Here is a 12,655-nt window from a genome sequence, read left to right on the forward strand (position 1 = left end):
TCTGATGCGTGGCTCCAGCTCTGAGGCCTCGGCTGCTGAAAGCAGGTATCTGGTTTGTTTGGGTTCTATAATTGAAACAATGTTGCAGTCCTGCTGGCTGAAGCCCAGCTGGCTGAAAGCAGGTTTCTTGGGTTTTGTTTAGCTTCTATATTTGTAACAATGTTTCTTAAACTGCAAGCTCAGAGCCCGGCAAGATAGGTGGGGACGTTAGCTTCCTCTGTCACTGAAGCAAGCAAGCCTTCTGTTCGTTTCAAGCTGCCTGGCTGCCAGCCGCCATCTTGGTTGGCAGTTAATTTGCATATCACCCTGCTTAGCCAATGGGAAGGGTAGCAGAGGTATGGCTAATTACCATGTTTTTCAATTATTAGATAGGATAAGGATTTCAGTTGCTTCCTGTTAAAAGTAAGAAAGTCATAGCCAAAGTTAGTTTGCTACAGCTTCACTGTCTTGAAGTAAAATAATTAGCTTTTGAAAAGACATAATAAGTCATAAAAAATTAAGATCTGCAGATGTTCATACCACTACAGGTATTAATAATGCAGTGGAGCCTGGCTAGCATGACTCAGTTGTTGAGCATCTACCTATGAACCAGGAGGTCATGGTTCAATTCCCAATCAGGACATATGCCTGGGTTGTGGGCTTGATCTCTAGTGGTGGGAGTGGTGCTGATGTTTCTATCTATCTCCCCCTCTCCCTTCCTCTCTGAAATCAAATTAAATTTTTTTTAAAAGTGCAGCAGAAACTGTAGTAATTTTCTGTTGTTGATCCTCACCCAATGATATTTTTCCATTGGTTTTTAGAGAAAGTGAAAGGGAGAGGGAGAGACAGAGACAAACATAGATGTGAGAGAGATGCATTGGTTGGTTGCCTTCTGACCAGGGCCAGGATGGAGCCTGCAACTGTGGTATGTGCCCTTGACCAGAATATAACGCAGGACCATTCAGTCCACAGACTGATGCTCTATTCACTGAGCCAAATTGGCTTGGGCAAGTGTAGTAATTTTTTAAAAATATATTTTATTGATTTTTCACAGAGAGGAGGGAGAGGGATAGAGAGCTAGAAACATCGATGAGAGAGACACATCGATCAGCTGCCTCTTGCACACCCCTTACTGGGAATGAGCCCGCAACTAAGGTACATGCCCTTGTCTGGAATCGAACCTGGGACCCTTCAGTCCACAGGCCGACGCTCTATCCACTGAGCCAAACTGGTTGGGAAAATGTAGTAATTATTTAAAGTAAATTGGCAGAATTTTCCCTAAGATGTTTAAATCTAGGTATATTAAAGATTTGTTTGAGTGCTGAGAATATATCTTACAGTGTTTATCTCTTTTCTCCATCCGTATTCTCTCAACCTCTTCCTCATCCAGAATACACACAAGGACCCAGATTTTACAGAAAAAAGGAATGCCAACAGGTGTTTAAGGAGAGGAAAAGGAGTCACAAAGGAGATGCTCTTTTAGATCTGAAGCAGTATTTTACTTTAGTTTATTGTTGATAGGATTTGTGGGGGGCTGTAATTAGGAGCTTGTTTTCATATGCAAGCTTTTTTTTCCCCTGAAATCAGTGCCCCAGAAGCCTACTTGACAGTAAGCAGCATAGTTTAGTGCCTTTTGGTAATCAAGTTTATATAGTATTTGTTTTGTGTGGTGATGATTAGTAAGAGATCACACTGCCACTGCCCCATTCACTGTAATTATCTATGCTGATCTTTTAAACATTTACCTTATTACTAATTTACTCTTCACATGACTGCTTTTACTTGTAGTGTTTTTCTAATAAGTCTTATTAACCTAATTAAAAATGTATGTTTCATTGTTTGAGATTTTTCTTTGTGTCTCTTCTGATGTCATTCCTTACATAATGAAACTAAAGGCCCATGCACAGGTGGGTTCCCTTGGCCTGGCCTATGGGTATTGGGCTAAACCCAGCTCTCTGACATCCCCTGAGGGGTTCTGGATTTCGAGAGGGTGCAGGCCAGGCCAAGAGACCCCTTTGGTTCACAGTCGGGGCTGGGGAGGGACCGCAGGAGGGCTCCAGGGTATGTCCAGCCCGTCTCGCTCAATCCCAATCAGCCGGACCCCAGCAGCAAGCTAACCTACCGGTTGGAGCGCCTGCCCCCTGGTGGTCAGTGTACACAAAGCAACTTGTCAAAAGGTCGAATGGTGGGAGGGACAATTAACATATTAGCCATATATATGACCTATATGATTTATAATGCATTTTTGGCATTTCTAGAGAAAGTTTGACCTACTTTATGGTTCATTGTCTGGAGATAACATTGTTCAGTGTGTACCTCTAAGTGATAAATATTAGTAGAATTATTAAAGAAATGTACCCAGTTATATGTACCAATTACATGGAACAAAAGTACATTGAGAGTAGAGGATTACTTTTGTTGAAACAGTTCTCCTTTATTTACTAGATTCTCCTGAACTATTTTGGAAACTATGTACCTAATGCATGGACACAGGACAGTGGCTGCACTCTTTGTGAATTGGATACAATTGACTTGTCTGCAGTAAATGTGAGTGCAATTGAGTGTGTGTGAAATGTAATAACAAAAATGACATTGTCATGAAATACAATGATTTGTAAAAAAGTGATAAATAGTCTTGATAAATAGATAATGGATTTATAAAGCTAAAACAATGATTCAGATAATTGCTAGATTTGTGTATATCTGAACTATTTTTTAAAGCAAAACCAGCTAATAATTGACCTCCATAAAGGGGCTTGGTTGCTAATATTTAATAGCTTGCTATAATTGGTGTTCTTGTTTTATTTTAGTCTGCTAACTTGGTAAAGCATTGACAAATGGTTATAGTGCTTCAGCATTTTTATTGACTAATTTTATCTGTGCTCGATTTTAAATTTTTGATTTAAAAATAATAATATATTATATAACTAAGGACTATTTTAAGTATTCTACATATACTAACTCATTTAAACTTCATAAAATTTGCAGTAGATAACATTATCAAATAAGTTTTATAATGAGAAAACTGAGGTATATACATAGGTTAAGTAACTTGTTTAAGGGCATATAATTTTTGTGTTGGAAGTAGGAATTGAACTGTGGCAATCTGGCTCCAGATCATTCATATGTGTATATTGATTTCAGAGAGGAAGGGAGAGGGAGAGAGAGATAGAAACCAATAATGAGAGAATCTTTGATCAGCCGCCTTCTGCACATCCCCTACTGGGGATAGAGCCCACAACCCAGGCATGTGCCCTTGACCGTAATCAAACCAGGAACCCTTTAGTCCACAGGCCAACGTTCTATTCACTGAGCCAAACCAGCCAGGGCCAGATCCTATATTCTTGATCACTGTACAATTTTTCCTAGATTTCCTATCATATATGCCAGGAACTGTGCTACTTATATATACAGAGTGAAAATAATAGAGTAATTAATAAGTAATGATACAAGAATAAATTGTGTGTTTTGCATACTCACAACTATAAACCTACTTTTGCCCCACCCTGTATATATTTTATAGAGAATTATACTATACTTTATCAGTTGTACTTAGAGGATAAATGAACAATGGTAATATTATTTATCTATAAAATATTTTTAAACAACCAGAGCAATTTTAGGATATTCTTTTTTAAAAAAGAAATGTTTTTATTGCTATTAGAGAGGAAAAGAAAGAGAAAAAGAAACAGTGATATGAGAGAGAAACATAGATCAGTTACCTCCTGCACACAATGAAACCTGGGCATGTGCCCTGACCAGGAGTGGAACCCACAACCCTTCATGTGCATGGGATGGTGCCCATCCAACTGAGGCACACTTTACTACGCCCCTCCCTCGGGTAACCATCATATTGCTGTCTGTGTCTATGAATTTCCATTTTATATCCCACATGTGAGTGAAATATGTTTTTTTTTCCTTTTCCTGACTTTTACTTCACTTAGCATGATATTTTCAAGATCCATCCATGGAGTTGCAAATGGCAGTATTTGCAACATTTCTTATGTCTGAGTACTATATTTCATTATTTCTCCACCCGACTCAGATTAGTCAGAGTGCACCTGTCACTTAGGAAAAAAATGTTTCTGTAATCCCAATTCGTAGGTTTTCAGATATTGTGCTCTGCAACTCAACATTCACTGGAGAACTTTTAATATAGTGTTCTATTTTCTTGAAAATAAGAATTTTTAGCCAATCTCTCCAATAGCAAACTCTTTCCTATCTGGAAAGAATGCCAGAATATTTCTGAATGAAGCTGCATCATGATGTTTAAAAATTTATCCCAATCTTTTTTGAAGAAAGTAGTTCTATACTCTGGAGGGTAATACGTTTTATGTTTGGTTTCATTTACATAAACTTTCTGGTGCAAAGATAGAAAATTATTTATGTTAAATTTTTATCTTTTGTTTGCATATAGGAGTACCGTATTTGCCGGCATATAAGACGATTTTTTGGCCCTGAAAAATATGCCTCCAAGTGGGGGGTCATCTTATACGCCAGGTACACTTCAGATAGACTGCCCATAGTGCTTGCCCCGTGCCATAGTGGCCTCCCGATGCCCGCCCACTTCATTCCACATACCGTTCGGGCATCAGCAGCGCTGCTGGGTGTATGCTCGGCTGTTATGTGATTTTGCGAGTGTGGTAAATTCGGGTTACCGTATATTTCTTTACATATGCATTGAAGATTCGCGATTTTGCGCTATCATGGTGCCTGTTAGAATGTTGAAGAGCTCGCACTTGCGCACTAGTGAGGTCCCAGGGAGATGCTGATGCAAGGGTGGACCAGACTGCTATAGTGACAGGGCGGGCAAACAGGGAGCAGGGACCAATCAAATCAGGCTTTGTATACAGCCAACAGCCAACCACAATACTGCCCCATTGTACAGTACAGCATAGAAAATGTCGACCAGTCAAATCCCTATCATCCCTATCATGGCACCAAGATGTCGTTGATGAACTTTTAATATCAGATGATGAAGAGGAGTTTGAAGGCTTTTAAGGTGAAACTGTCACGCCAGCAAACTTGCTAGGGACTTGCCCGGCACTTGCTCTCTCCCTCTATTTGTTATCTTACTTCTATCATTGACAGTCCCTCTAGGTTGTGGGCTGCTTGCCTGTGTTCCTGAGAAGCATCTACGGCACCAGTCTATAGAGTGTGTTTTCTTTAGTGAATTACCGGTATGTTTACCGGTACTAAACTTGCACTGTTTTATGTATATGTTTGATTACATACAGCCTTGTGACAGTTTTCCTGCATGTCATAAGCATTTGAATATAAATTAAAATGTTAAAATCAAATCTGATCTTGTTTTACCTTTTATTTGGTGTGTGGAAGGTGTGCGGAAGAGGGGGTAGTCTTATACGGCGAGTATATAACAAACTCTGTATTTTGAGTGGAAATGTTAGGGGGTCGTCTTATACGCCCAGTCGTCTTATACGCCGGCAAATACGGTAAATCACTTGATTCTTAGGCTATTTTGTCTTATAGCTTATTAAAATATACTAGAAAGGAAAAACATTCTATTATGCAAAATAAATTTCTTATATGTTTTATATATGTAGTTATCATACAATAGATATAAAAATTAAAATTATGAGGGTAGTTAAGATCTCAGTCTTACCATATTCTTAGATTGGACCATAAGCATGTTTCTTTATATATAAAAATAATAATGGCTATCTCAGAGGGTTGGTAGGAGGGTTATATGAAATTTTATATATATATACATTTTATACATATATACATTTTAAGCAATTCGCTAATATTAATTGTTACTGTTATTATCATTAGCATATGAAAACTAACTTAGATTGATAATGGAGGTGTAGCATGTTGAAACCTTACTCTTTACCTACTGATTTATGGTTCTGAGTTGCTTACCTTTTCTAAATTCCATTTTTCTAACACGTAAATTTGGTATAACAAGTAACTTTAGGGTTATGAAATTTAAATGAAATATTTTGTCTCATTTGGAAAGGGAGAGTTGTGATCTACTTTGTATTATTTTCCTTTATTATTAAGAACTGGAGGGTAGATATTTTGTCTTTAGTTGTTTGTGCTTTTTTATTCATTTAATAATAAATACTTAGGTGATTGAATGAATTGGTAAAGAAATACAATAGTGTTCAAGGTATGCTTCAATGCAAACAAATATTAGGATATAATCTAGGACCTAGATTTTGGGTAACAAAGGAGTGTGTGAGGTATGATGTGGTAAAAGATGGAAAGAGGTACCCTACTGCAGCATTTAACATCTATGGTTTTAAAAAATATTTAATACTTAAATTCAGGCTTTAAAATAAAGTTTTATTTTATTTTATTTTATTAGTTTATTTTAGGGAGAGGAAGGGAGAGAGAGAAAAACATCATCGTTAGAGAGAAACATCAATTGATTTCCTCCTGAACATGCCCCAATCAGATATAGAATTTGTCACCTTTCGATGTAAGGGATGATGCTGCAACAAACTGAGTCACACTGACCAGGGCTAAAGTATGGTTTTAAATACCATTATATTGAAGAATTTCATATGGTTCTTGTAATAACATTATTACATGGTTGTTAACTTAGGTTTCTGACTTCCCCAACCATTTGTAAATTTTGAATCCAGGTACTTTCATTCTTTTTCTAAATGTTACTTATCACCAGGAGTGATAAATAGAATGGATATTTCAGAAGTTGGCATCAAATGAATGAAAGATAAACTATCCCCTAAAACATACACAGAGAATTTAACAAAATTATATAAAATGGAGTATTTTGAAGATTCCAAAATGGCAGTGGAGTAAGAGGGTCCTACACTGACACACTCCCAAGACCAAACTGGAACTATAACTAAATTACAGAAAAACCATCCTGAATAATCAACTGAAGACTAGCTGGAGAGAACTCTGATAGCTAAGGACAGAAAGTGGAGACCCCATAGAGACAAGTAGGAATTGTGGAGCTCTGAAATAGCTGGCAGAGCTCCCACAGACAGCAGCTGAAGTTCTAGAAAGATCTCAGCTTTGGGGGGGGAGGGTCCCACTGAGAACTCTGGGTTCTAAACCCCAATCTGGGATCTCCAGTCCAGAGCACAATAAATGAAAAAGATGCCCACTTAACACTTGGCTGTAAAAAAAAAAATCAGGATTGCTGTCTGCCAGTGAGAGAAGGCTGGAAATGCAGGCACCCTCTTAAAGGGTAAATGCACAGAATTTTGTAGCACTCACCTTGGGCTCCAGCAGAGGGAGAACAGAGTGTACTGGAGCTGTGTGAGGAGAATCCAGGGTTGGGGACTCTGGGTTTGGAGCTCAGAGGGCAGTCACCCCTGTTTCCTGGGCTGAGTCATTTCCTCAAGCTATCTTTCTCCAATAGACCTTTGCTATCCAGGCAATTGCCCCACCCTAATAGGAAACTTATTGCCCCAGCCTCTGGAGTTTTTGAGACCCATTAAGAGGCTGAGAATAAAAATCAGCCTTCGGGCAGAAACAATTGCCACACCCTGTTGAAAACGCACTTCACCCTGTGGTCCAAAGCCTGAGGCGAATCCAGACTGAATGCAATCATATTGCAAGCAGAAGTAGATCTCTGGAGGCTTTGGGTCTTTGCCTGGGGCTAGGAAAAACAGACCTTGGTGCACATCTAGTTTCTATCCAAAGGCACCAGACCCAGTAAAGGGAACCACAAGCTTTAAATTGCTGATAGTTCTAAACAGGGTATGCAGGGCCAGTCAGAAACAGCATCTGGCACTGTCCTACACTAGAAATTGGGAGGCATAGTAGATCTACCTAATGCATAGTCACAAACATAAACAGGCAGCCAAAATGGGGATACCAAAAACAATCCCCAAATGAAAGAACAAGATAATTCTCCAGAAGAAGAACTAAATGACATGGAGATAAGACATTTATCAAACAGAGCTCAGAATAATGATGGCAAGGATGCTCAAAAAAAGATAAAGTAATCATGGAAAGTGACATAGCACTAATAAAAAATGCATTGGAAGGAATACACAGCAGATTAGGGAAAAAGAGATTTAAGTCAATAAATTAGAAGACAGGATAGAAAAAAATCAATCAGAACAAAAAATAATAAAATAATACAAAAACAGGAAAACAGCTTAAAGGAGTTGTGGAACAATATGAAACATAACTATTTGCACAATAGGAGTACCAGAAGGGGAAGAAAGTGAGCAAAGGATAGAGAATGTGTTTGAAGAAATAATGGCAGAAAACGTCCCTAACCTGGTAAAGGAAAAAGTCATACATGTTCAGGAGGCACAGAGAGTCCCAAGCAAGAAGAACCCAAACAGGCCCACACCTAGACACAAGATAATATTAGGCAAAAATTAAAGACAAAACAAGAATCTTAAAAGCAACAAGAGAAAAGCAAACTGTTACCTACAAAGGAGCTCCCATAAGGCTGTCAGATTTCTCATCAGAAACTCTACAGGCCAGAATGGAATGATATGAAGTACTCAAGGTAATGAAAAGCAAGGATCTGAAACCAAGCTTACTATATTCAGTAAATCTATCATTCAAAATAAAAGGTGAAATAAAGAGCTTCCCACACAAATACTGGTTAAATTAGTTTATCACCACAAAACTAGCACTGCAAGAAATGCTATAGGGGCTTCTGAGAAGAAATATCTAGAGAGAAACATAGGCATAAAGAATTAAAATGGCAATAAATATCTATACTAGCAACCTTCAATGTAAATGGATTAAATGCCCCAATAAAAGACAATGATGGATACAAAAATATGACCCAATTATATGCTGCCTACAAGAGACCCATCTCAGAACAAAAGACTCACACCAGATGAGAATGAGGGATGGGGGAAAAAAAAGTTTCCATGCAAATGGAAATGAAAAAACAAAAAAGCTGGAGTAGCAATACTCATATCCAACAAAATAGACTTTAAAATGAAGGCCATCAAAGACACAATAAAGGTTACTACATTAAGACTAAAGGGATCGATCCAACAAGAGCATATAACCCTGGTAAACATATTGGCACCAAATATAATAATATCCAAATATATATATATATAAAAAACTAGTATTTTAAGAAAACTTAACAAGGAAACAGTAACTTGAAAGGACACCTGTATCAGGTGGATTTAATTGACATTTATAGAACATTTCACCCCAAAGCTGCAGAATATATTTACTTCTCAAGTTTACATGGATCATTCACAAAGATAGACCACATGTTAAGACACAAAACAATCCTCTATAAGTTCAAGAAGACTGAAATCATATCAGACATCTTCTCATATCACAGTAAAATGAAATTAGAAATCAAGTACAGTAAAAACACCCAAAAAACATTCCAACAAATGGATACTAAATGACATCTTATTAAACAATGAATGGGTTGCCAACAAGGTCAAGAATGAAATCAAAAACTTTCTGAAACAAATGAAAATGAACACACAACAACCTAAAATCTCTGGTACACAGCAAAAGCAGTCCTGACAGGGAAGTTCATAGCAATACAGGCCTACCTCAAAAAACAAGAACAATTAATAACTTATTTAATAACCCCACAACTTAAAGAATTAGAAGGAGGACAACAAGAGAAGTCCAGCATAAGAGAAGGAAGGAAATAATAAAGATTAGAGCAGATATAAATGACATAGAGCCTGAATAAAACAGTACAAAAGATCAATGAAACCAAGACATGGTTCTTTAAGCAAGATTGATGAAATTTTAGCCAGTCTCATGAAGAAGCAAAGAGAGAGGATCCAAATAAATCACATCAGAAAGGAAAGCAGTGAAGTAACAACTGACATCAGAATTACAAAAGATCGCAAGAAAATACTATGAACAATTATATGCCAAAAAACCTGGGAGGAGATCCAAGATTGCTGCCAATGGGACAGCAGGCTGCAAGATAGTGTGTGAGTAAGAGAATGAAAGGAGAGTGTGTGGATGTGCGGGGAATACCTGTTTTTGTGAGTGAGGAACAGCTATATTCCATGGGACTGTTGGGGACTGCTGGACCGACCCCCCCCATGACCGGGCAGCCTCTACTGTGGTTGAAATCTCTTCTGGAGTGGCCAGCTCTGCCGCAGAGACCACGCCATCTTGAAGGGGAGACCAGATGTGATTGGGAGACCAACTGTGATTGGAACCCCAGCCTTATCTTCAACTGGGGAGACATCGGATACCTCCCAGGAACTTACAACAACAACACCCAGGGACTAGTTACCTCAGCTGCAAACCCACGAATGCCAGAACTCCAGCCTCCCCAACCGCAGGAGCCTGAGAGATTTGCTCAGGGGGAGACAAAGCAGCGCAGAAAATGTGGATGGGCCCTGCGCCTTCTCACAGAGCAGATAGGAGGAACAGCTGAATCAAACAGCACGCATCCAGAACTGGCGAATTAAACATAGCTGGTGAGGCAATCCACAGATGGAAAGGTCAGATACTAGAGAAAGGTGAGGTCTGGGAGCCAGGCTGGAGGGAGAAACGGCCGCAGCAGGCACTAAAATTTGCAGCCCTTAGGATCAGTGTAGCCCTCGAATGTGGAAGGGGGTCCAAAGGGCTGCTGGCAAAAGGGAACTCTAGATATTAACCCACAGCTGGACTGGTCCCAGAAAGGTAGCCTGAAGTCCTGTACTGGCTGCGCAGAGCCAGGGGGAAAAGACATGCACAGAGATGCATGCAGAGGCTCATGCAGAGATGCACGCAGAGACGCACACAGAGCCAGGGGAAAAGTCATGTGCAGAGCCAAGGTAGAGAGGCCTTTTAGCCCCAAATATTAAGACAGAAACACTGCCCCCCAAGAGTTGTATCAGAAATTGACTCGTGTGTAAATACAACTAAAGACATGCTGAGAACCAAAGAGAGCAGAGAGATCCCACCTGCTTGAAAACAGGGTTATGGCTTTTTTTTTCATTCATGAGATATTTATTAAAATAACACATTTAGGGGGGGAAATCAATATAATGTATACATCATTACCGAAAAACTGTATACCATCATACAAAAAAGGATTTTATTTTGGGAAAGCGATTCCTAATTTATGGCAAGTTTTACTTTCAGAAATAAGACCACAAAACAACACAATCTAATTCAATCTTAAAGGCTGGCATGCTGAGCAAGGAATGTTCTTATTCTTTGTAGAAGCTCCTTCTTTACACTGTAATGTACCAGGGCTCTGCCTTTTGGTGTGATTTCAGCCACCAAGTCATCAACAGTAACGTGTTCTAGTCCTTTTTCTTTAATTACCTCTTATGCAAAAGCAAAAAACAAATCATATCATTTAAAATCATTATCTGTAAGAAAGATTTTCATAGAGGAAGAAAAACAACACAATCTAATTCAATCTTAAAGGCTGGCATGCTGAGCAAGGAATGTTCTTATTCTTTGTAGAAGCTCCTTCTTTACACTGTAATGTACCAGGGCTCTGCCTTTTGGTGTGATTTCAGCCACCAAGTCATCAACAGTAATGTGTTCTCGTCCTTTTTCTTTAATTACCTCTTTACAGTGTGCCTTCAATTGATCCTTCCAGCCACATTCAATTAATTTAGCTCTCAGCAACTCTTTGAGGCATTCTCTTTCTCCAGTTTCTATCAACTTTTGGTTAATCGCTGCTCTCATCTGCACATCTTTGTTCATCTTGCTAACCACACTCTTCAGCTGCCCAGACTTAGACCCTCAGTAGCTCAGGCGCCTAAGCACACAGAAAGCTAAAACATGCATTTCCCTTTTTTTTTTTTTTGAGTTACTAATATATCTTTAATAAATGTCCAAGAATTTATGAAATATAAATTAAAGGAGAAAAATACTTAAAAAAACAAGTTTCTCTCTGTCTTTTCCTCTCTCATCCACTGTCCAAAAGAATCAATGTAAAAATATCCTCGGGTGAGGATTAACAACAACAAAAAGAATAACTATCAAAACAATGAGTTACTAATATATCTTTAATAAATGTCCAAGAATTTATGAAATATAAATTAAAGGAGAAAAATACTTAGAAAAACCAAAGTTCTCCATTAAAATGAAATGTAAAACCATGGTTACCAGGAAAGCTGTGGATTGCAAGGAACTTCAATACTGCGCTGACTACCTGAAAGGAAACAGACGTGCCAAGCAGAATAGTAGAGGAATTGAATGACCTTCACTACTTCACATTTTTATTTTTTATCTTTTACTTAAGAAATTAATTTTTTCTCTCACTTGATTTTACCTTGTTTGTTATTGTATTTTTATTTTTAACTATTGTTATTAATACTATTATTTTACCCCTTCTTAAAGTTTTATTTTATGTCATATTTTATTTTATTTTGGGATTAATGTTCTACATTCTATTTTTATTTTCCCTTTAGTATTATTTTACTCTATCTCAATTTTTCCTTTATGCCAACACTCTTCCTCATTTTCCTCTTTTTTGTTTTGTTTCTCTTATCCTGTCCCTGCTTTAGTTGTTCTCTATCCTTTCTTTTTACTCCCTGTTAAAAATTGATTTTACTCATATATCTAATTTCTTCTCCCCTGCTCCAAGTCCATGCACACCTCTCTCTTCTCTTTCTTCACTATCCAAAATATTTTTTCTTCCTATCTTTTTTTTCCTTTTTCTTTTTTTCTGTCTTCTTTTTGTTGTTTGTTTGATTGTTGGTTAGTTTGGTTTTTTTTTGCTTCTGTAGTTTCTCTTCTCACTTGTTCTCTTCTACTAAAAGCTTAA

The 12,655-nt window shown here is 38.0% G+C and overlaps 2 protein-coding genes across 3 annotated transcripts in view; one reads left to right on the forward strand and one right to left on the reverse strand.

Moving 5' to 3' along the window:
- The window catches only part of PLOD2 (procollagen-lysine, 2-oxoglutarate 5-dioxygenase 2), a 161,102-nt gene that overhangs the window by 82,745 nt on the left and 65,702 nt on the right, over nucleotides 1-12,655 (forward strand). For both annotated transcript variants that reach the window (XM_006772125.2, XM_015569374.1), the window contains exon 8: nucleotides 2,425-2,526. In XM_006772125.2, the coding sequence (XP_006772188.1) occupies nucleotides 2,425-2,526 (102 nt within the window). The remainder of the gene's footprint in view (nucleotides 1-2,424; nucleotides 2,527-12,655) is intronic.
- Nucleotides 10,945-11,636, reverse strand: LOC102753530 (transcription and mRNA export factor ENY2-like). Its single transcript, XM_006772124.2, has 2 exons — nucleotides 11,449-11,636; nucleotides 10,945-11,199 (listed from the first exon to the last, which is right to left on the reverse strand). Exons 1-2 carry the CDS (start codon nucleotides 11,587-11,589, stop codon nucleotides 11,050-11,052), a joined length of 291 nt encoding a protein of 96 aa, XP_006772187.1. The 5' UTR covers nucleotides 11,590-11,636; the 3' UTR covers nucleotides 10,945-11,049.

The sequence above is a fragment of the Myotis davidii genome, unplaced genomic scaffold (assembly GCF_000327345.1).
Source record: "Myotis davidii unplaced genomic scaffold, ASM32734v1 scaffold1066, whole genome shotgun sequence".
NCBI classification, from domain to species: domain Eukaryota; kingdom Metazoa; phylum Chordata; class Mammalia; order Chiroptera; family Vespertilionidae; genus Myotis; species Myotis davidii.

What these genes read in the sequence shown, in the direction of transcription:
- LOC102753530 (XM_006772124.2), bottom strand. Translation starts at nt 11,589, where the DNA reads ATGAACAAAGATGTGCAGATGAGAGCAGCGATTAACCAAAAGTTGATA. An exon ending in TGAAGGCACACTGTAAAGAG is followed by an intron (nt 11,200 to 11,448) that starts GTAATTAAAGAA and finishes TTTGCATAAGAG; the next exon opens with GTAATTAAAGAAAAAGGACT.